The sequence below is a fragment of the Myotis daubentonii genome, chromosome 16, assembly GCF_963259705.1.
Source record: "Myotis daubentonii chromosome 16, mMyoDau2.1, whole genome shotgun sequence".
NCBI classification, from domain to species: domain Eukaryota; kingdom Metazoa; phylum Chordata; class Mammalia; order Chiroptera; family Vespertilionidae; genus Myotis; species Myotis daubentonii.
The window spans coordinates 21844321-21866340 of record NC_081855.1 but is presented as its reverse complement, the minus strand read 5'-3'; the positions used below and the strand labels follow the sequence as shown (position 1 = coordinate 21866340).

The 22020-nt window shown below is 59.6% G+C and overlaps 1 protein-coding gene across 2 annotated transcripts; it reads right to left on the bottom strand.

Annotated features, from left to right (window-relative positions):
* Nucleotides 1–289: 289 nt before the first annotated feature.
* On the bottom strand, nucleotides 290–21243 carry CLUH (clustered mitochondria homolog). 2 transcript variants are annotated; one of them, XM_059669117.1, is made up of 26 exons: nucleotides 21022–21243; nucleotides 14211–14413; nucleotides 13021–13192; nucleotides 11960–12103; nucleotides 11413–11537; nucleotides 11160–11314; nucleotides 10958–11083; nucleotides 10563–10710; nucleotides 10236–10328; nucleotides 8708–9402; nucleotides 7789–8009; nucleotides 7483–7587; nucleotides 7236–7336; nucleotides 6303–6455; nucleotides 6151–6213; nucleotides 5821–6065; nucleotides 5547–5631; nucleotides 5264–5417; nucleotides 5048–5187; nucleotides 3710–3790; nucleotides 3505–3630; nucleotides 3301–3422; nucleotides 2922–3015; nucleotides 2669–2803; nucleotides 2513–2586; nucleotides 290–1759 (listed from the first exon to the last, which is right to left on the bottom strand). In XM_059669117.1, exons 1-26 carry the CDS (start codon nucleotides 21119–21121, stop codon nucleotides 1573–1575), a joined length of 4047 nt encoding a protein of 1348 aa, XP_059525100.1. In that variant the 5' UTR covers nucleotides 21122–21243; the 3' UTR covers nucleotides 290–1572. The 2 variants fall into 2 exon arrangements, with proteins under 2 accessions (XP_059525100.1, XP_059525101.1); XM_059669118.1 differs by having other exon boundaries at nucleotides 7483–7584.
* Nucleotides 21244–22020: the final 777 nt, after the last annotated feature.

Below are 22020 nucleotides of genomic sequence, written 5' to 3'. Positions count from 1 at the left end.
ACCTTAAGCACCCTTCAGTCCAACTGGCCTTCACTCCAGCCTGTGTCACATGAAACTCCATGGAGGAGCGCTTCCCAGCTTTTCATCTTACCATGGCAGCCAGGTGAAAACCTAGCCAGGTGCCTGTGATCCACCCCCTTCCCTCCCACTTACATGACATTACGATAACTTTGAATTTGACCTAATTTTTACACATTCAAGTGCTTTAAACTCTTTTACTAATAACATTTCTGACAACCCTCACAATCAAGTGAGGCTGGAACAGAACACACCGGAGGGGCTGGGGCAGTAGGTTTCAAAAACTCACTTTATTCCAATGTGAAATGAAGACGTGATGGTTTAAAAACAAGAAAAAGTTCTTGATCAGCTGTGGGGATGCTTCGATTACTCGCTCACGCCCACTCCCTTTGAAACAAGGTGTTTGGACAGACCATACCCATAAGCAGCTCCCCCAGGCAGAGGTCCCACCCCTGGAACGGCTCCCCCAAGCTCACAAGGGTGGCGACCTCCCCCAGTCAGGGCTCCAACAGCAGGCACAGAAGCAGCACAGGCAGGCGGGAGAGGGAGCAGCCGGGCCTGTGGGGCCACCACCTTTGTGCCTCCCCATCTTCCGCACCCAGAGGTACTCTCTGTTGAAGGTGCTTGTGTGGCCAGGACCAGGGAGGGAGCTGGGCTCCACAAACAAATGACAATCACTCCCGTACCTGGTAACTTACTCCCAGAATCCATGATTCAGCCCCAGTTCCCCTCGGCCCGTTCCCTACCCACTCCCACTGTGCGTTAGGCAGCTCAGGTTAAAGTGGTGAGAAGTATACATTCAGACTGCAGCCCCCCAGGGATCCCCAGCTGAGGAGTAGGGAGGCAGACCAGTGGGCCTGGGCACAGGGTATCTGGGAACCACCCTGCCCCACCCCTGCCTTCCCCAAGCACAGCCAGGCCAGGCCCAACCATGACTAGTAAAGCCACTGCAGCTCTCACCTTGCCACAGAGCTAAAGTGCACCCCAGCTCTCCAGCCCTGCCACAGAGCTGACTCCCCATCCCAGTACACAGGAAAGCACCCCTCTTTTGGCTTCAAACCTGGACTTTTAGCCAGGTGGGGCCCAGGGGTAGTGGCAGCAGAAGCAGCAGCCGTAATGTCAAACATACAAATGACCTGAGAAATCGCATCTGCACGTCACCCACTCCGAACTGACTCGGGCTATGTACAAGTTAGGAAGGACGGATCAAGACGCTCGCTCACGGGCATGGACACACTCGCACACACCTGCTCGAGGATGGGGCGCCTGAGGGGCACCTGTCTCCCAGCTGGGAACCGATGCCCACACACTCCACTCAAGTGTCTTCAATTAGGCCTCTCATCAGCATTTTCATTGAACCAGTGCAAAAACATCTCTCGGGGGGCAGACAGGCCAGGCCAGGGTCCCAGGAGGATGCTGGGGGGAGGGTTAGGGTTGGAAATGTGGAAGAATAGGGACTCGCTTCCTCTCCGGATCTGCAAGGCGTGCCCCCTCCTCCTGGAGTCTGGATCACTGGGTAATGGGGCAGCTGACTGTCCATCTGTCTCTCCCTTTCTACCCCTGTAAGCTGGGGGAAGGAGGGTCCTTGGCGGCCTGGGGCTGGGAGGCCGCATCCTCGGGGGCCCCTGCGGGCTCAGGCTCGGTGGCCATGGGCTCTTCAGCCTTGTCCCTGTTCCTGCTGGCTTCCTGGAGCTGGTGCCGCCGCGCCACCTCAGCTTTCAGGTTCTCCAGGTCTTTTTGGCTGAGCAGAAGGATAGGGGTGAGGGTGGGGGTCAGAGCAGACCCAGGCCCCCCATCACCTCACTGGCTCTGCTTAAACTTAAACCTGGGACAAAATCAGACTCTGAGCTTTGTTCGGAGAGAGACAGGCGTGAAACAAGTGCCTCCCTTCCCTCCCTGGAGCAGAAAGGCCCCGAAGTGCTGAAAAGCAAGGAACTCCATGCACCTGTCAGAGCCCTCAGTACGGCCTGGCTCCCACTCTCCCTTACACCCAGTTCAAACCTGCTGCAGCTGTGGCGGCTGCCACAGGAGATCACCCCCAGAAAGCGAGTGGGGAGGGTGTGCCACACAGAGAAGGTCCACTATTAGCTCCCTAACCACTGACTGACCAACCCCACGTCCCCCGTGGGAGGGAGACAGCAGCGAGGGGCCGGTCCTGAGGCACAGACCTACGCTGGGATCGCAGGAAGCCAGAGAAAGAATGAAGCTACTCTTGACCGATTTGGAAAGGGCGCCAAGATACATTAAGTGCAGAAAACACACCTATGTGCATGGTTTGCTACTCTAATTTTGTGTAAAAAAAGCGGGGGGGGGGGGGGGGCACAACTGTTTGTTTGCTCAATTAGGTGGCGTATTTCCAGAAGGATTCACAAGGAACTTCTCACCCCTGGCTGTATTTCCCAGTGTTGAGCCACGTCAGTGTATTATGTTTTAAAAGACTAGAAACTAAAGGCCAATTCCCCATGGGGCGTGGGGACAGGAGGAGGGGCCTCACCTGAGTGGAATGAAGAGGATGCCGTTGATAACATTGAGCTGTTCCAAGACACTGGCCATGCTGGGGGCTGTGAACTGAGGGTGCCAGGGAAGATGAGCCACTGTGTGGGCACCGGGAGGCTGGGGAGGGGGCCCCCCAGCTCTGTCCCGGACACACCTTGAGGGGCGGGATGTTGGCGCTGGAGCCATTGCGGTAGATCTCGTTCATGGTGCGCTGCAGGGCCACGGCCTGCTGGGTCAGGCACTTGAGGTACTCGGAGCTCTCCTTGGTCTTCTCATGGTCCTCGCCCAGCTACAGGGGCAAGAGCGGCACAGGCAGGCAGGGGTCAGGGCTGCCCAAGAGCCCAGCTGCTCCCCACATCTCCTGCCCCCCTCCCCGCCCCCCCCCACCGGCCCCTGCTGTGGCCCACCTGGGTCTTATAGATGGTGTAGCCATCTTTCTCGTGCTGCAAGGCTGACCGGAACTCGGCTTTGCTCTCATAGACCCGTGCGACAAGATGGTGGCTACAGGAAGCATGGTGTGGGGGGCACAGGAAGGACAGGAGTGGGCCGGGGCAGTGGCGGCCTAACAAGGGTATGCAGACTAATCTAGGTCCTGCTCTGGAATCTACCCGGGGCGAACCATCAAGCCCAGGACTCGGGGGGAATAGAAGGTGAGGGAAACTTCCTCAGGAGCCAGACCGAGGACAGGCAGCGCTGGGTCCCGTGCCCGTGCTCAATCCAGGTGCTTCCTGGGACCCTGTCCCTATGGCTCTGGGCCCCCCACCCCCTAACCCAAGGCAGCCTCACCTGAGGGCCACTTTGAGGGACTTGGGCCCGTGGTACTTGGTGCTGACAGCCAGCGCATTCTCCAGGAAGCGCAGCGAGAGGTCATACTCCATCACCCCATGCAGCACCAGCCCGATGTTGTTCTAGGGGCAGTCGGGAGGGCCCTGGTCAGCTCCCGCTCCCCTGGGACTGAGGCTCGTCCCGCCACCCCTCCTCAGCACTCACGTCCAGCAGTGCCATCTCAGGGTGGTCTTCTCCAAACACGAGCAGTGTGAGGTAGCGGGCGCGGTACAGCAGGCTCAGGGCGGTGGACAGCTGGCTGCTGGCAAAGCAGTACAGGGCCAGGTGCATCTGCAGGGGCAGCCGTGTCAGGCCAGGGTGGCCACGGGCCCCACCCAGCTGTGCAGCCCCTGCCCCAGGGGCCACTCACATATTCCTGGATGGTGTTGGGGTGCTCGATGCCCATCACTCGCTCGCTCATCAGCACAGCCTTCTGCTGGTTGCTCAGGGCCTGGAGAAGCGGGGAACTGTCACCCGGGCGGGTGCCCGTCCCACACCCATCTGCCTGACCCTGCTCCCTGAGCCCCCGTCGCTTGGCCGTGGTCCCCTCTGGCTGCACTTTCTATGTTTACTTTGGGCAAAGCCAGCAGAGAAGGGGTCAAAACTCAGCTGCTATGACCATGGAAGTCTACGCCCCACTCGGAGACTGTTTCACCTTTAAAAACCTGTCTTAAGCCCTTTTTTCTAACAAAACCTATGTAAATACATATATATAAATCTAAAGTTGTGCTAAAGTATCAGTAATAATTTTTAAAAGCCCATACATAGCCCTAGCCCAGTGATGGCGAACCTTTTGACCTCGGCGTGTCAGCATTTTGAAAAACCCTAACTTAACTCTGGTGCCGTGTCACATATAGACATTTTTTGATATTTGCAACCATAGTAAAACAAAGAGTTATATTTTTGATATTTATTTTATATATTTAAATGCCATTCAACAAAGAAAAATCAACCAAAAAAATGAGTTCGTGTGTCACCTCTGACACGCATGTCATAGGTTCGCCATCACTGCCCTGGCCAGTCTGGCTCCCTGGACAGAGCACCGGCCCACAGGCTGAAGGGTCCTGGATTGGATTCCAGTCAAGGGCACGTGCCTGGGCTTAATGGGAAGCAACCAATTGATATGTTCTCTCTCTCACTTCCATGTTTCTCTCCCCCCCTTCCACTCTCTCTACAAATCAATGGAAAAATAGCCTCCGATGAGGATTAACAACAAAACCTACATAGACAAAAGCCTCTGATAGCAGGGCAGTGGGGCGCTGACGCCCGCCCGCCCAGGAAGCGGCCTTCTAAAGCCCTGGGCCGACCAGGCAGGTGACCACCACCAGGCCACATGCTGGTGGAAGACGACGGCAGGGACACTCCTAGCAGCTCCGCGGAGCGCTTACACGGTCCTAGGGGAGTCCCAGAACTCCTCCTTCCCATCGTCCCTGTGAAGGGAGGCCCGGCCTTCACCCCACTTTCATGGCAGCTCCCCAAGGATGTAACTACCCAGTGGTGGAGATGGGGAAGGAAGCCCAGGCAGAGCAAGTGACCCCGGGGTCCCCCCGGTCTCTGCCTGCTCCTCCCTGTGCCCCTGCCCCTACCACGTAAGTAGGGCCTCCAGTTCCTGCTGCTCTGGGGGCTGAGAACACAGGCCTGGCTCCCTCACTTGCCAGCCCCCAATGCCAGGCCAGACCCCACAGCCCAGCGGGTGCTCAAGGCCCACCTCGGCGTAGTCGCCCATAATGTAGTGGAGACGGGCGAGGAGGCGCAAGCAGGCGCAGATCTCCACGTGCATGGCTCCATACACGTTGTTGAACAGATTCAGGGCCTCGTTGATGAGCTCGCAGCCCTCCTTCAGGAAGCCTGCAGGGCACGGAGGGGGGCGAGGTCAGGGCCGAGCCAGGAAAGCCCCTCCCCCCGGCCACACCTGGCCACGCACCCTGCTGTACTTTGGCCTGTCCGCTCTGGAAGAAGTGGAAGGCATCCGAGGCCTTGGGGTTGACGTGCTTGACCACGGGGAAGATGTTGAGCACATCCTCCTCGGTGAAGGCAGGCTTGTGGCGGCTGTCGAAGCTGTACTCCTTCAGCAGGATCTGGGGGCGCAGCCAACACCCAGCGCAGCCTCAGCCCGGGGTCACATGGCCAGCACCTCCCACCCGCACGCAGCACATGTGGGGAGAGCCCGCCCCCACAGGCACGGAGGGACACGGCCCCGCGCCTACCTGGATGCCGGTTTTGAGGGAGATCTCCCGCAACAGCGTTATCTTCTGCAGCCCGTAGGTCTCCACAGCCTGGTCCACGGACTCGCTGGGGGAGAGTGGCAGACGGCTCCCAACTCTGCCCCTTCTCAACAGCTGCCACTCCCCCTGAGCCGCCGCCTTTGCTCTCCAGGACTCAGCTCTCAGCCCCATTCCCCAAACAGCTCCCTCCCCCTCCGCTGTCTGCCCTTGGGCTGCCAGGGGTCCCAGTGCCTGCCACCCGCTGCCACTCACGCACCACTCGAGGGTGAAGTCAAAGTAGTTCTTGGCCTCCTGGCAGATGTTCTTCCAGAGCTCCTGGGGGGTCATGACGGCCCAGGCGGTGTTGTCTGCCGCCCCTGGAGGCCGGTTTCTCCTCCTCCTGTTCCTCTTCTTGGAGACCAGCTCATCGGCGGGCAGATGGGCCACAGGGTTGGGGTAGGAGCTCAGGAAGCAGTTCAGGAAGTGACTGATGGCAGCTGACAGGCCTGAGAGTTCGACTCCCTACAAGTTGGACCAAAGTCATGAGGCCCTGGGCCCCCCCAGGCTCCTCCTCAGGACCCCGCCCACCCGCTGGGGGGAGCGGTACCTGTAAGTACGTCTTGAAAATGTGCTTGGCAGAACGGGTGATGAGCTCGCCGATGCCGATTTTCTACAAAGGTTCCGAGAGGAAAGTCCAGGTTGGTGCCAGGCCTCCAGCCGGGCACCAGCGACTCACCTCCCGCCCTGAGCACCACTCACGTAGATGTGGTCCAGCTGGTCTCGGGCCGGGCTCCGGAGCACCAGGTCCAGCACCTTGCCCAGGTACCGCATGTTGATGCCACGTTGGCGCATCACCTCAGACAGCGTGGCCCCGTCCATGGGCAGCACCACGTGGTCTGTGCAGTCCTTCACCTGCAGGCTGCAGCATGTCAGGCTCCCCCGCCCCGCCCCGCCCCGCCTCCTCCAGCCCTGGGCTTCCTGGGGGAGCTCACACGATCACGAGGCCCCTCCAAAAGGGAAGCAGGGGGCGAAGACCCCAGCTCCCAGTGGGGAAGAGGGAAGGAGACAAAGCAGCAGCAAGGACCAGCAAGGAGGTGAGAATCTGCCCCCAGCCTTTCACACAAGCCAAGGAAAATGGGTGACCGCCAGGCCCACTTGTTGGGGAAGCGGGGACGGGGGAGCCCTGCTGGTGCTGAACTGAGAGCCCTGTGGGCAGCAAAGGCTCCTCTCCGACCAGGAGGGAAGGAGCAGAGGTGACCCCTTGGGACCAGGGTAGCTGGCACAGCAGGCTCAGCTCGAAGGTCTGAGGCAAGAGCACCACCTGGTCCCGGAGCTGTCTCTGTAGGAGCAAACATCCCGGCACCCACGGGGCCGCCACGTAAAGCTCGAGAGGGAGAGGAGGGCAGGACCCCTCACCTTCTCTCCCAGGTGCCCCCGCCCCTGTCAGCCATCCGTCACACAGGGGCTCGGAGGCCCAGACCCCCGCTGCTGGCCACACGGAGGGCACGGAGGAGCGGAGCCTGTGCCCGAGGCCCCCCTGGGCTGCTTTGGGTCAGGCAGGGACACGCACTTTGCCCCGCCTGCCTCTCAAGTCAGCAGGTCTAGAGAAGTCACTCCTGTGAAGGTCCCACCAGCCTCCAAAATTTGTACCAGCCCCGCCCGCAGCCCCCGCCCCTGCGCCCAGTCCCTCACCAAGCCCGGGATCTGGCAGGAGAGCAGGAAGGCAGCAGCGTCTTTGAGCAGCTGTTTCTGGTCCCGCACTTCCTCCTGGCAGGACTCGGGGAAGCGGACCCCTGCGGGAGGGGGAGCACGGGCTTGAGCCGGGTGAAGGGAGGTGGGGGCAGCAAGGCAGATGCCATCGCTCAGGTCGGGGAAGGGCCCACCAGCATCGAGGCCCCAAGGTGACCCCAGATTCTGCCCACCCCTCTCCACCACCTGCCTGGTGAGAAGATGTCCGGGTTGAAGCGGACGTCGAAGGCCGTGCTGCTGATGGAGCCGACTGCCTTGCACGCGTTGCGGATCACCTCCCGGCTCCGTGGGTCTGCTGTGGAGACATGGCCCGCTGGGAGGCAGCCCATCCACATCGTGGCCAGCTGTCCCTACCCACTCTGTCAGGCTCACAAGACCCGCCCGCTCCCCGAAGAGATGAATGCCTGCCTCTCTTGGGACTGGGTCTAGAGCTGCCCGTGCAAGCCCCCGCTGCCAGGACAGGTCTGGGGCTCCCCCAGCACCCACAGCAGCCCACCTGTCCCGTCGTCCGAGGCGATGGTCTCTGCCAGCTCCTTCACCTTAGCCAGGCCACTAGCATTGCCTCCCTCCTCCTCACTTCCCTCGGGTCCCAGAGGGTCTTCAGACTTGGACTCCAGGGAGGGTGGGCTGCCGTTTTCCAACGAGGTGGAGTTCTCCATCTTGCTGGCTTTCTGCTGCATCAGCTGCAGGGCAGCCAACTTCATGAAGAGGAGGTACCTGGTGCAGCACATGGGGCAGAAACAGGATGGGAAAGGGGTCGGTGGCAGCTTCCCTGGCCTTCAAGCTGCCTTCTGGGACAAGAGCCAGGCTCCAGGCTCCTCGCCTCCTGGGGTTAATGAATGTTGGGGCTGGAGCCCTGACGGCAAGGGAACACAACCTGACGTGTGCAAGTACCAACACATCCATGCACATGCCAGCCCAGCAACTCTACCAGGTGGCAGCAGGTCACAGCAAAACCCGAGATCCTCCCCGACAGGAAGAGGACAGCTGGGGTGGAGTGCGGGCCAGGGAGTGGCTCACCACACAGGCCAGGGCTCTCAAGACTGTCAGGAACCCACTGGCATGGTGAGAGGGAGAATTACTCGTGGTGCGGGACATTTGATGTGGCCGACTCTTACGCATTAAATGCCAGCAGCCTCGACACCCCCTGCCCCTCCTCCAAGCCACCCCCCCGCCCCCAGCAGATTTCCACATGCTCTCTAAGGGAACAGCGCCCCTTCGGTTGAGAGCACTGCTAGCTGATCACTGGTTTGTGAGCCTGACAGAGTGGGTAGGGCTAGAGCTGCCTCTGTAATGACTGTGGCCAGGGCTGGCTCGTCTCCACTTTCCAAAGCCACTCCCATCAAGATCCGGCCCAGAAGCACCCACTGCTGCGAGCAGCCTGGCCCGGCCGCCCCACCAGCCTCGCCCCTCACCTGTGCTCCACGAAGGCGTCCACCAGCTCCTGGCGCAGGCAGCACAGCTTGTGGCGGTGGGTGCGGGGGAAGCCCGCGCGGGTGCACTCCTCGGGCAGCCGCTCGCCGGGCACAGGGAGGAAGTTGAGGTCAGGGGGGAAGGTGCGCAGCAGGTCGAGGATGTAGTGGCGCCCATCGTTGCCAATGATGCCCTTGCACTCCACCGAGGAGCAGAGCTCCACCTCCTCGTCGCGGTCGTTGAGCACCCGGTGCCTCAGGATCTTGAGGGGCCGGCTCGTGCGCTCCAGAAGCTCCAGGTATCTCGGGTGGGACACCACCGTCTTGCCGAAGTCGATGGAGCCATAGATGACACTCTGCTCCTGGTCCCGCTCCAGGATGCCGGGGATGATGGACTGGGCCGTGACGCGGTAGCCGCGGTAATCCACCACCACCGTTCCCAGCGTGTACAGCCCCTCCACGTCCACCGCGTTGTACGTGCGCACACCGTTCAGGTCATTGGCAGGAGCCACGTAGGCCGCCACGTCGCCGCCGAAGTCCTTGTAGTGGTCGCGGACATCGAAGCCCAGGCTGAAGAAGATGTTGTTCCAGATGAACATCTGCATCTTGGTCTCCTCGCTGGGGTTGATGGCCATCACATTGCCATCGATGACTGCCATGGCGCCCCGCGTGGCCGCTGCCGTGAAGTCGCTGTGCACCTGGGGGGGGAGGGCCGAGGTTGGCAGGGTCCCACCTGGCCAAGCTCACTGTGGTGGAGGCTAGCAGGCTCCCTTGGGGGCCGAGGGCTCTACGCTGTTTCCTCGCATTTGGAAAAGGGCAAGAAACCCCTTTTTTGAAAAAAAATCACTTATGCTCAGACTTCAAAACTTAGCGCTTAACAAGGAGCGGGAGGACTGGCACGGGTGTGGGGCCCACCGATGGCGTGCCAGGTGACTCAGGTCAGCTCGTGGACTCATTCTTTGGTCTACAGAGCAGGGACAATAGAATATGGAACTTTACAAGCTGTCTGAGAGATGACAGGCGGTCAGGCCTATGAAACACCTGGCACTGACCCTGACAAAGTTAGTACCCAAACATTTAGATCTTATTTTCACCATCATCATCTCTAGGCGGTAAGATTATCAAAGACTTTAACTTTACCTGTTTTTTGAAAGCACTGTTTTTCCTCAGGTCTCTTATCTCAGTAAAAGCACTAATAACATTACAGTGGGGCATCTGTACCAGGCAAGACCCTGATGGCAGTTAGTAGAGGGCAGAGAGCTGGAATGGACCTGGCCACTCAGCCCATGTCGAGGGCAGGCCCCACCCTGCCTGTGGGCTCCAAGTCTCAGAGAGGCAGGAAGAGGAGCTGGGGGAGAGAGGGTCTGCCAGGAGGCAGAGGCTAGCAGAGCACACTGCAGGGTACCCTGTCAGCCCACCCGGGTTCCCTCCTTCCGCAAGAAAACCAAAAAAGAAGAAAAAGAAAGAAAAGAAAACCAGCAACGGTGCAGGTGGGCCTGAGGCTGCAGTCAGGCACGAGGGACATGGGCACCTTGAATATGGCTCTTTCCCGAAGCAGCCGCTCAGGCAGGTTCTTGCGGGGCAGCTCCCTCGTGGTCTGCAGCTCCTCGTTCCAGTCCCGGGTCTGGAGAGGGACCAGGGAGGGAGACACTGGCTCAGCCTGTGCCCCACAATCTGTGCTGGGCAGCTCCTTCCTCCACTTCCCCATGGACAGCCCCACAGGCTCCCAAGTGAGCAATACAGAAAAGCAGATGGAGCATCCAGGGAGGCGCACAGAATCCAGCCCAGCACCCACCAAGGGGTGGGGGGTGGGGTGGGGGGGGGTTCCTGGGGATGGGGAGGGCCAGGCCGCAGGCACCTGTCCAGGAATGTGCTCCTCGTAGCCCAGCCTTGAGGTGTAGGCATCCTCCGCGCGCACGCAGTCCATGGCATGCTCTGCCTGGGGGGCCGTCCAGCTGTACACCTGGAACGGGGTGGCAATCCTCTCGAACGGGTGGCGCTGGACCCTATGGCAGGCAGAGGAGGGGAGATGGCCAGCCCGCCAAACTCAGAGCCCTGCCCTGGCCCCCTTGTTCTCTGCGCCCCCCACCAGCTCCGGTGTCTCCTTCCCTGAGACCTGCTCTGGAAGGCCTGGCTGACAGCGCTCTACGGGAGGCTCTGGGGTGCTTGGGGGCACAGCTTCTTAGGGCAGACATGCTCGCGTTCAGGCTGGTGGGCCATGAGACCAGGGCGGAGGCGAGGCGAAGGCACTACCTTTTCTTCTGCAGCACAGCGAAGTTTTTTTTGAAGGTCGGGCTGATCTGGTTGAGCAGCTCCACCAGGGAATGGCTGAGGAAGCGGGGGCTGGCGGGCTTGGGGTTGAAGTGATACGCTGTGGACCTGCAGAGAGGGTGGTCGCTGTGTAGGGAGCTCCCAGCAGCCGCCCAAGGACCCAGACGGGCTCGCACAGACTCACTGGTTCAGGTAGAAGCCCCGTGTGGACGCCGTGATGCTGACTTGCCGGTCCTCAGCTGTGATCACGAACAGGTACATGAGGTCCCCATGCATCTTGCGGTTCCCAGGGGGCGGGTTCCAGCCACTCATGGTGAGCACTTTCAGGCACTGCAGGGGCTGCAGGAGTGAACAAGCATGAGTGGGCCGGGCCTCCTGGTGTGGCAGCTCCCCACCCTGCCAGAGGCCTGTTCCCCGCTCTCCTCCGGGAATCCCACCTTCCAGTCACGGTTCTGGGGCTGTAGGGGACACAACGGCCGCTCCCGGCTCCCTGGAAGGATGTACTCGGGCGGCGTGCAGTCAATGGGGTCCATCTCCAAGCCCTTCTTCCGCTTCCCGCTGTCTGAGGGACCCGAGGCTGGTGGTCAGCACAGGGCCACCCATTTCCCCACCTAAACTGGCCCCACTCTGCATGCCTCTGACCCGCCCCTCCAGGTGAGATGGCCTGGCCCTCAGCCCCTCCGCCGGCCCCTGGCTATCTTTTTCTTTTTTAGAAATATATTTTATTGATTTCAGAGAGGAAGGGAGAGGGAGAGAGAGACAGAAACATCAATGATGAGAGAGAACCATGGATCGGCTGTCTCCTGCACGCCCCACACTACGGACCGAGTCCACAACCCAGGCATGTGCCCGACCCAGAATCGAACCGTGGCCCTCTGGTTCCTAGGTTGACATTCAACCACTGAGCCACGCTGGCCGGGCAGCCCCTGGCTATCTTGCTCCTGGCCCCCCTGCCCAACCTGGGCCCCACAATGCCTCCTTCACCTCCCAGGTCGCCATCGGTAAAGACGCTCAGGAAGGACAAGGAGTTGCAGTCAACCCCGTTGAAGGCATCGGACGGGTCCAGGCTCTTGAGCAGGTCTCGGACGTGACGCACATGGATGCGGGCCTCGCGCACTGTGTACGGCTCTGTTGGGCGGGAAGTGGCGGGGTGTGACCAGGGCTCTGCTCCCTGCAACACCTGCCCAGCAGAGATGGCTGGCATGGTGCGACCACCGTGCTCTTAATTTTTCAATTTCAGGCTTCCACTTACAAACTCCATTATAAACACATAGGCTGGAGCTCTGGTTTCAGCACACACACACCCGCCTGCTGGTTGGCAGGAATCCTTGTTTGCCAAGAACCTTCTGCCAAAAGGCACAAGAAATGCCTCGGGAAGTGCACACAGGCCTCGGGGAGCCCACAAAGCCCCTGCTCTGCTCCCAGTGTCCGGGTGAGCAGCCTGCAGACTGCGGGGCCCCAGCAGCCCTCACCCAGGGGTGCCCCGAAACCGACAGGATCCAGATCACAACCCTGCTCCCTAGTATGTGTTCTGTGAAACAATAACGGGGGCTCTTTGGGGGGAGGAGAGAGGTTCCATGATCAAGCAAGTTTGGGTACAGTTGGGCTACATTTTTTCCACATTTCCTCTTAATAAGCTGACACACCTGGACCCTCTGAGCCACTTCTCAGGAGACCCAAATTCATAGGAGCTTTTGTTTTTACAAACAAACCATCCTTACCACACCAGCTGATCACTCCACACTGGGCCTGACTTCCCAAACTTTAGTTTCCTTAAGAGTTTTCACTTTTATCTCTATAGAATCAGATTGGACGGATAGCAAGCCTTGCTTGGCATTCTGTTTGTTTTTAATCAGGGGTCTGGTATTTAAACCATGAAGTTGAAGGGTGCGCAGGTGACAGCCTGAGAAGCAGACTGTGCTCCTATACTGCCTCTATAAGTTTGAGAGCCCCGGAGCCTCCACACGCTTGTCGGTGAGCAGAGTACTGCCTGGCCCTGCCTCCATGTGCCCTCCCCTTGTAGGCTGCCCAACTTCCAGACAAACCTTCCACCACGCGCAGCACGGAGCCCTCCTGCAGCCCCTCGACGCTGCGCAGCTCTGAAAAGTGGTCCAGCATGTTCCCATCCAGGTGCAGCGAGAAGCAGGTGCGATGACACGTGTCTTCACGGTCCATGAGCACCTGGTGGATCTCCTGTACCATTTCCTGAGGGGACACCTGCCAGAAAAAAGCCCGATTACCCTGGTGAGGACATACCACCTTCACCAGCCTAAAGTACCTGCGACCCTAGAATCAATGCTCCAAATATTCAGTTCCCCACCATTTGGCTTGTAAACTCTAAGCCCTGTCCGGACATACATGCCCATCTACACTAGTGTGCATGTACAGGATATATGCACATGCTCAGGACAGAGTCTGGCCCTATTACCCTCAGGCCTAAACTATTCCTGCAGTTAAGAGCAAGCCCTGAGCAGAAGGAGATAACAGTGGGGGAAAGAACACAGCAATCTTGCTTTCTCCCTTGACCAATGCCAAGGTCCCCAGGGCAAATGGCTTCCCTCTTCAAGAAGGGTGCTCTGGGTCCTGGCTGGTCGCTCAGTGGTTAGAGCGTTGGCCAGAGGACCGAAGGGTTGTGGGTTCAATCCCTGGCCCTGGTCGGGGTGCATGCGGGAGACAATGTGTCTCTCACATCAATGTTTCTTTCTCTCTCTCTCTCTCTCTCTCTCTCTCTAAGAATGAATGAGATAATATCCTCAGATAAGGATTAAAAAAAAAGAAGAAGGGGTGCTCTGGGCTCAAGCCTCTGGGTACAGAAGACTTAAGGGGGCATTGGTTCCCCAATGAGTTAATACTCTGCAAGACCTCTGGGTTGGCTCTGCTCTTGGAGACCACCCAATACCACTCTCCTCTCAGGCAAATGGTAAAAACACAGCCAGAGAGGTGACTTCCCTGCGAGTGCAGAGCAGAGGGCTGGGAGCCCTGAAACCCCACAACCACCCAGCCACTACGTATCTCTCCCCAACAGTCCCAGCTGGCAGCTGTCCCCCAGCAATGGGACAATGACGGGAACCCGACCCCCACCTCCACCAGTCCAGCTGAGTGACCGTGGGCAAGGCACAGGTAGGTTTCCTGCCTACAACATGGGGCCAGGACGAGCAAAGGCAAGGTTTGTCTCCCACCCTTGTCCTCCCCAAGAGACCTGGGTCTTGGTCTCCAGCTCCTCTCCACATCTCACCTGCAGGGAGAAGGGCTCAATCCCCGGGGCCAGGATCTTCACCGAAAAGCCGGTGTCCTGAATGACAATGACTTCCTGTCCAGTGGTTTCCTCCCCCGGCTCAGCCTCATCCAGCCCATTTTCCTGGGGCCGTTCGGTGGGCCCCTCTTCCTTCTTCAGGCTCTCCGGACAGTCCCCATTCAGTAGCATGACTGACGGCAGCTCTGTGGGCAACAAGAAAGGAGCTGAGCAAGAGGGGCCTCGCTGGTCAGATGGGGTATCCACCTCACCCACCAGAGTGGGCACATGTCCTACAGGGTGGTGCCTGCTTGTTCTCCAAGACTCAGCCCTAGTCCCACCTCACCCTGAGCACACAACTTCCACTGCGGGCCACTTCCAGAACCTCCCACACTCCGGGCCCTCCCTCCCATTCGCTCCTCAGTCCACCAGCCCAGCTTTCCTCTGAGCACGCTATCCTAACCACTCTCCCCAGAGTCACCACGCCACTCCGAGAGCCCGACCCAAGGGCCTCCTCTGGCCTTAATGTGCCCAGCTTCTCAGCAGCATCTCCTCCCAGCTCTTCTCCTCCTCGTCCCTGATGGACACTGACACTCGTGCTGCCCGTCGCCAGCCCCATCCTCTTCCAGCAGTCCAAACTGGGCCCCGCCACCTCATTCTCATCTCACCCTCTCCCACGCTTCAGGTGCCCTTAGGCCTCAGAGCTCACATGGCCAATTTAGGCCTTGCTCAAGCATTTCAAAGTGGCCATCCATCAGGCATCACCAAAGACCATCTCATCAGCTTCCTCCACAAACCGGCCCTGCTCCATGAATATCCCCGACCCCAATCTATCACCGACCTAATCTCACCGACCTGGCCATTTCCCCTATTTCAGGAGCACTACTCAGAACCCTCAATACTCCCCACTGCCCACAAGACCCAAGCTTCTCGGGCCAACACTCTCAGGCACAGCCTTACGTCCTCAGCTGCCGCCAGCTCTCCCTGTCAAGGTGTAGCTACACCAAACCATTCAGAAGCCTGAGAACAGGCCACACATCTTACCTCCCACCTGTGCCTCTGCTCATTCTCCCCCCATATCACATTCCATTGGGCAAACTCCTACTCATTCAGTAAGACCTAAGTGAAATAAACCCTCTTCTCTGAGGAATTAGCACCTCCCTTTATCCCCACCTCCCAGGGCACTTGATCTGCTGCACTCTGGGTGGCTGCTCACACCAGCTCTCTCTCTTCCTCCTTCTGTCTTGCCCAGGCCCAATAGAAAGACAACAAATTAATGAACTAATTACTGTAAGCAGGTAGTTAAGTTTAATATTTGTGAAAAACTCCCAACTCACATGCTGCTGAGAGAGGGGGAAGAGGTGACAAAACCTTCCATTTGTACCCGGGTACTAAGGGGGACAAAGGAGAGCCTCCTGGGGAGCAGAGGCCCTCACAGAAACCCCCCAGCAAACCCCAGGACTGCCTGGTGCTCACTGAGCCCACGGAGCCTTTCACCCAGCGTCTGCCCGGCAGCCAAACTGGCCCCTTGCTTGCCTGGGAGCTCCAGACAGGTCAGCTCACCCAGCCCTGCCCTGGAATCAACCCATCCCATCCAGACGCCCCCCCCTCTTCCTACCCAGCTGTTAGGAACGGGGCTGGGGTGCATTTCCCCAGAGCTGTACGGACCCTACCGAGACCCACAGAAACGTGGAACAGGGCTCTTGGGAAAGGAGATAAGCCCAGCACTGAAAGGCAGGCCAGGGGGACATCACAAGAAGCCACTCCCTCTTCCCTAGGTCCCCTCAACTTAGTGAAAAACAGGGTCACTAGGAGCTCAGACAGTCTCCTCCTCCATCCCCCAAATTAGGATGCATGAGGCCCAGAAAAGTTCAGAGCCTTGTCCAAGGTCAAGAGACAAGCGTGAACTCTGGATTCTTGCACCACCACGCCACCGCACTGCCCTCCACCCTGGCCACCTTCAGTGACCATCATCACCCAGTCCCCATCCCCAGCACACCTCTCCAAACCAGAAATGGAACTCCCAGAACCACAAGGACATACAAGGACCTCTCCTTCCAGGGAGTGCACAGTGCAGCAAGCCCCCAAGCCCCTAGAAAGTGAGCAGCCAAAACCAAAGGGAGAACTTGGCTATGACAAAGCAGGCCGGGACAGGAGGGCGGGGAGAAGGGCAGTGGTTGGTCAGCTTTCAAACGGCAGATCGAGGGATGGCAGAAGATACCAGGAGGCACTTCCCCCACTGAGTGTCTGAGAAAAACTTTGCAGGCCGGTGAGCCCCCAGGATGAGAAGAGATAAAGGGAGGGCTCCCCACCCAATATGGAACAGCAGCCTTGAGGTCTGAGACCCCACAAGCGGGAAATCAGGGGCCCAACTCAGACAGGTGGCCTGTACTCCCTGAGTCTAGGCTGGGAGGACAGGGAGGAAGGCAAGGAAGACCAGGCCAGGATGGCTACAGCTCCCACTTCTCCTTCTGCAGCCCAGGGAGCTTGCCCAGAAGGCACCCGGCACCAGGTTCCCACCCCAGGGGGTACCCAATCCCCTATCAGATTTCAAAGGAATGTGGCTGGTTCCCAGGGACCTCTACTCCCCAGAACAAGGAGACCTACCCTTCCTCCTTCCCTTAAGGGATCCTGAAGGTCTCCCTACCACTAGACGAAGGCCAAGTGATCTCCCCACAATAGGCTGGCCACCTGGCTCACTGCCCCCACAGCCCACCTGGTACAGTCAGCGGCTGACCTCTGCTCGACTCTGGAGTCCCTTGACCGCCATCGCAGCGAGGCAGCCAGCGCTCCGGCTCAGGCCCGGCACTGTCTGTGTCCCTCATTCCGGCCTCCTCCACCACCCTTGCCCCCATGCAGCTGGTCGGCCCGGGACTGGAGCTCTGGCTGGCTTCGGGTTTCAGTGGGGCCAGGCCTGCCGGGGCAGCCCTGGGAAGGGCACACTCCCCCTGCCTTGAATCCTGCTCAAGGTCGGCCAGAAGGACAGCTGTGGGCCAGGAGGCCCTGGTGGCTCCAGGACCCCAGTTGGAGCTGCTACCAGTGCTCAGACCCACCTCCCTGCACCCCCTAGAAAGGGGGTCACTGCTGACAAAGCTGTTAGGGGGACAGGAGAACCCAGCATTTGGGGTTCCTGGGCCCCTCAGGATTGAGGGCCTTGGGGACTGGCTGGCAGAGGCAGAGCCCAGCAAGGGGGTTCTCTCCTCTGTCCCAATCCCAGTGGGGGTGGGCAGGACTGCTTCAGCCAGCTGCCGGCAACAGCTGGTGCAGACCCAGGCCCAGGCCCAGGCCATGAGGTGACCGCCCCCTGTCTACCAGTCCCAGACGCTGAGACCCTGCTTGCCTCCTGGGTCAAGGGGCCGGCTGGGGCCTCTTCATGCTGCCCCCTGCAGGTGACCCTTCCTGAGAGCCACTGGTTCTGGTGGGAGGAGGGATGGGCTCCCAGTCTCCCAGAGAACAACTGCACCCGTGCCCCAGGCCTCCAGCTCACCAAGAAGCTGGCAGGCTCTGCCTTCCCTTCCCAGCAGCCCCTGCTCTGCCAGGAGAAAACCAAGTCTCTCCCGTGGGGAGGGAGACGGAGCTGGCAGCAAGAGGCCAAAGGCTGTTCAGCTGTAAAGAGGGAACATGTGGAGAAAACATGCCCAGCCTCGCCACGGCGCCTTCCCAGGGCATCTGACTTGTTGCCACGGCCCAGCCAGAGCTGCTCCGGCATCCATACTAACCAGGTGGGGGTGGGGAGCCAGACTCACTCCAGGCCCCCTTCCCTCCAGTCCAGTCCCATCCCAGGTGGTCCTGATGGCCCAGCATGGGCCAGGCCCTCAGCCTCTCCATAGCCCCCACCAAGGGTTTCAGCCTACACACACCGGAGTGGGGCAGGCGACGGCCCCTGAGTGGCAGGGACAACCACCTCCATTCTTCTGGTTACCATAAAGCTAATGCTCACTGTAGGCCCAGCCCACAGCAGTTCCCTCATCAGCCTGACCACCCATCTTACTTGATGAAACTGAGGTTCCAGATGACTGGTAAGCAGGCCGCCCAAGGTCACAGAGGCTCAGGCAGCCAAGCCAGGTCAAAAAACACACCAAAAGCCCAGGTCGCCCAGGTCTGTCAGACGCCCAAGCTCCTGCCTCTGAGTGCAACTCCCCAAGGCGGCAGCACCCACAGGTACTCCTTTCTCCTCCAGGCCTCAGCCAGGAGGCACATCGATCTCCAGCCATAAGCTCTCCCCACCCCATCTCTACACCCCTGGGCCAGCGCTTCCTCATCACAGGGAACATCCCTGGGTATTTGGGCTTTAGGGAAAGGGGGAAAGGTGCCCAAATATCACTGCATACATACACCCCCCGTTTTCACTGGCCAGATCAGAATGAAGAGATAAAGCGTAGCCCTGCCCTGACCGGGAAGCACAGGGACCCCATGGCCAGCAGAAAGGAGGGGTTAGAAAAGAAACTAGGCCATCTCGGGTGGCCTGTGTGTGCCTTCCCCAGCCTGGCATGGCCTCACTCAGTAGACTGTGCCAGGGCCAGGCCCCGCCCCAGCCAGGGCCTTAGCAGGTGAGGCTCCAGCAGGAAGTAAGGCCCCAAAAGACATAGCACTGCAACCCAGGCACCTAGGCCTGCAAGGGAAGGGGGTGGGGGCAGGCAAGCAGCCTGTAGAAGACCCCCAGGATGTGGGCACTTCTGTTTCCTCCTTCCCGCTCCCTCAGGCCACAAACAGGTCTGCAAGGTCTGGGGACAGTGCAGTGCTCCTCAAGCTACCCTACTCTGACCTACCCAAGAGAAGAACTTTGGGATGCTACCAGGGAGCTCCTCTAAGCCCCCAAACTCCTCCCCAGTCTGCCAGCCCTTCTTAGCTCCGGGCCCCAACTCCAAGGAGCCCTCCCCTAAACAGAAGGAACTAGACACACCACTGTGAACTTGAAAAACCTGCCTGTTCTCTTAACCCCTAAAAGTAGCTTTATTCCCAAGAAGGTAACTGACCTTTGCTTCCCCCCCCCCCCCGCAGCCCCCAAGAAAGGCCTGGATCCCCTCTTCAAGGAGATTGGGGAGCCTTCCAGAGCTGGGTCCTAAGGTAAGGAGCCTGCTGGGGGTGCCCCCTCCTTCTCTGAATAGTCAGGCCGGCTGTAATTCAAGTTCTACCTCTCTATGCTAGCTTCCCAGAGACTCAAGGAGCCACTGTTCCACCTGCTAGTATGCTCCCAGGTTCCCCAAAATGAACAGCTGTGCCCTTCCCCTCACTCAGGTGGCTCCAGACAGCCTCTCAGCGCACAGCTGAGCAGGGGCTTCACTCAGCCCTCAGAGAAACCCTCCGACAGACTCTCCCTCCTTAGCCCTCACATTCACAGCACATGATCCCAATCAGCATGCACGTCCCACCTTCTTCTGGGAGAGGCAGGGCAGCCTTGGCATGCTGGCCTTGAGCTGCAAATCCAAATGCTCTCAACAGCTAAATCGTTGTGTGACCTTGGGCAAATCACTTCATCTCTTCAGGTCTCTTTGCTGGCGGGGAAATCAGCCAACCCCTCCAATGCATGTACCTACTCTTGTCTGGCCCCTCTAGTCAGAGCCACATCAGGGCAAAGCCTGGAAGGCCGGCGTCATCAGCATCTGTCCATCAGCCCAAACCTTGGCCATGTCTAGGCAATCAGCAAAGCTGCCACAGTACCCACCCCCTAACACAAGGTAAACCTGCTGTGACAGGTGGCAGCGTCAGAGGGCTTACCTAACGCTGTGCCCATCCTGACTCACCAGAAGCTGGGAAGGAAAAGGAAAATGGCAAGTCCCGTGGAGGAGGGTTGGGGGGAAGTGGGAAATAAGGGTCATTCTGCCCTCCCGCGACCACCCAGGGCAGAAGGGGACCAGAGTGCAGCGCTGAGGCTCTGAGGAAGATTTGAAGATGACACCTGACTGGCTGGGGTGGAGCTTCAGCCTCAAGGCTAGACTCTGAGACATGATGGAAGGGAAGAGAGAGGCCCAGGAGAAATGGGAGATGGCTGCGGCCACTCCCAAAGCCACCATCGCACAGTCCCCATGGGGAAGAGCTGGGAGCTCCACTCCACACTGATGACCTTTGCCTTAAAAACTGCAACTGTGGGCCGACCCACTTTTCGCAATAAGGCGGGTTAATGATCAAGTTCTGGCACAAACACCTCTTCCTGCCAAGGAGCTTGGCTTTGGGCCCATGCACAGGCAGACCCCCTGGTCTGCCGACCAGGCCATTCCCTAACCCGGCAGCGAGCAGAGCGTGAACACCTGGGGTTAAAGCCTTACCTCTGAGAATGAACCCGAGAAACCCCCTCGCAACACTCATCCTAACTACCGCTCTCCCCACAGACCAAGCCTGCAAGTCCCAAGTGGAGCCTTCCTTGCAGGACTGCACTGTGTGCACAGGGGACGCTTGGGATCCTGACGTGGAGGGGTGCCTGAAGGAGCAAGTGTCAATGACCCCAGACCGCAGGGCTCCCCAGTGCCGGGGCACAGAGGGGGTGGGGCCGCCGATTCTGTCCACCTGCGGCGGCGGCAGCGGCGCACCCCGAAACCGCGTGTGCGCGCACGTGTCCCCGCGATTTGACGCGCGTGTCCCCGCCGCCGCTGCCCTCTCTGGGACCCCAGGTGCGAAGCCCGGGCCGCAGCTGGGGGCGATAGTAAAGGTGACCTTCAGGGCGGGGGCGGCCCGGTAGAGGGCCCGGCGAGATGCCACCTAGCCCGACGCGGAAGGAAGGCGACGGTGCCCGCGGAACCCCGAACCAGCCACCCCGCCCGCTCGGCCCAGTGCAGCCTACCCCTCCTGGCTCCCCGCTGGCCCCAGCCCCGCTCACCGGCCGCGCCCGGCCGCCCCTTGCCACCAGCCTGAGAGCTGGGCTCCCGGGCGCTGTCGGCCGGGGCGGCCGCCGGTAACTCGTCCGTTTTGATGACCATGGCGGCGGGATCCGGCGTCCGGCTCAGCTGTCCGCGCCGCCCGCCGCGCCACTAACCCAAGTGCCTTGCTCGCCGCGGCCGCTGCGGGAAGGACAGAGTCACCGGCCCACGTGGTGCGCGTTGTAACCTTTGACCCCACCGCCGCTCCCCTGCCCCGCCTACGCGCCCGACCCGGCCCACGGCGGCCCACAAGGGACAAAAAGTACCGCGCCTGGTTGGCCGGCCACCAATGCGATGACTTTCCTGAGCGCCTTAAAGGGAACGTACCCTGATTCTGAGAAGAGAGAGGCTTCGGGTCCCCTGGAGGGGCGGGGCTTCGAGGAGAAGTCCTTGTGGTTCGCTGCCCGTTGGGCGGGCACCTTGACCTTGAGTGGAGACTCCTCTAAGGCTGCCATTGCCAACCGTCCCCTCCCCCAATGGTCCTCTGCTTCCAATTGCAAATCTGCCAAATGACCACGCGGTCTCTAATCTGTGATGTTAGCGTGACCCTCAGTGCCCTCCTCCCCAGCTTGTCCTTTGCCGCCGAAGGGGTGGGGCTGGGGGGCCTGGCTTCTTGAGGAGGGGGTGGAGGGCAGCTGAGGGCTTGGTCACTAGCGGCTGGGGTGGAGAATGGCAAGTGGTGAAAAGTGTCAGAAATGGACCCACCAAACTTTGTCCTGTGCCACAAAGGGCTCCTTCCTGCCAGCAGCTCGACTCCCCCACCAGATGAGTCCTCATTTCCACACATTATCCCCATTTTACAGTAGGGGACGCTGAGACCAAGGTCTCACAGAGAGCAAGAAGTAGAGCTCTGTCAGGATGAATCCACAGCCTGGGCATTTAACAGTAGTTCATACTTTTTCAGGTGTTTGGGGCTTGGTGGGGACTAAGACCTGAGGTAAGAGAATGCTGCCTAGGTG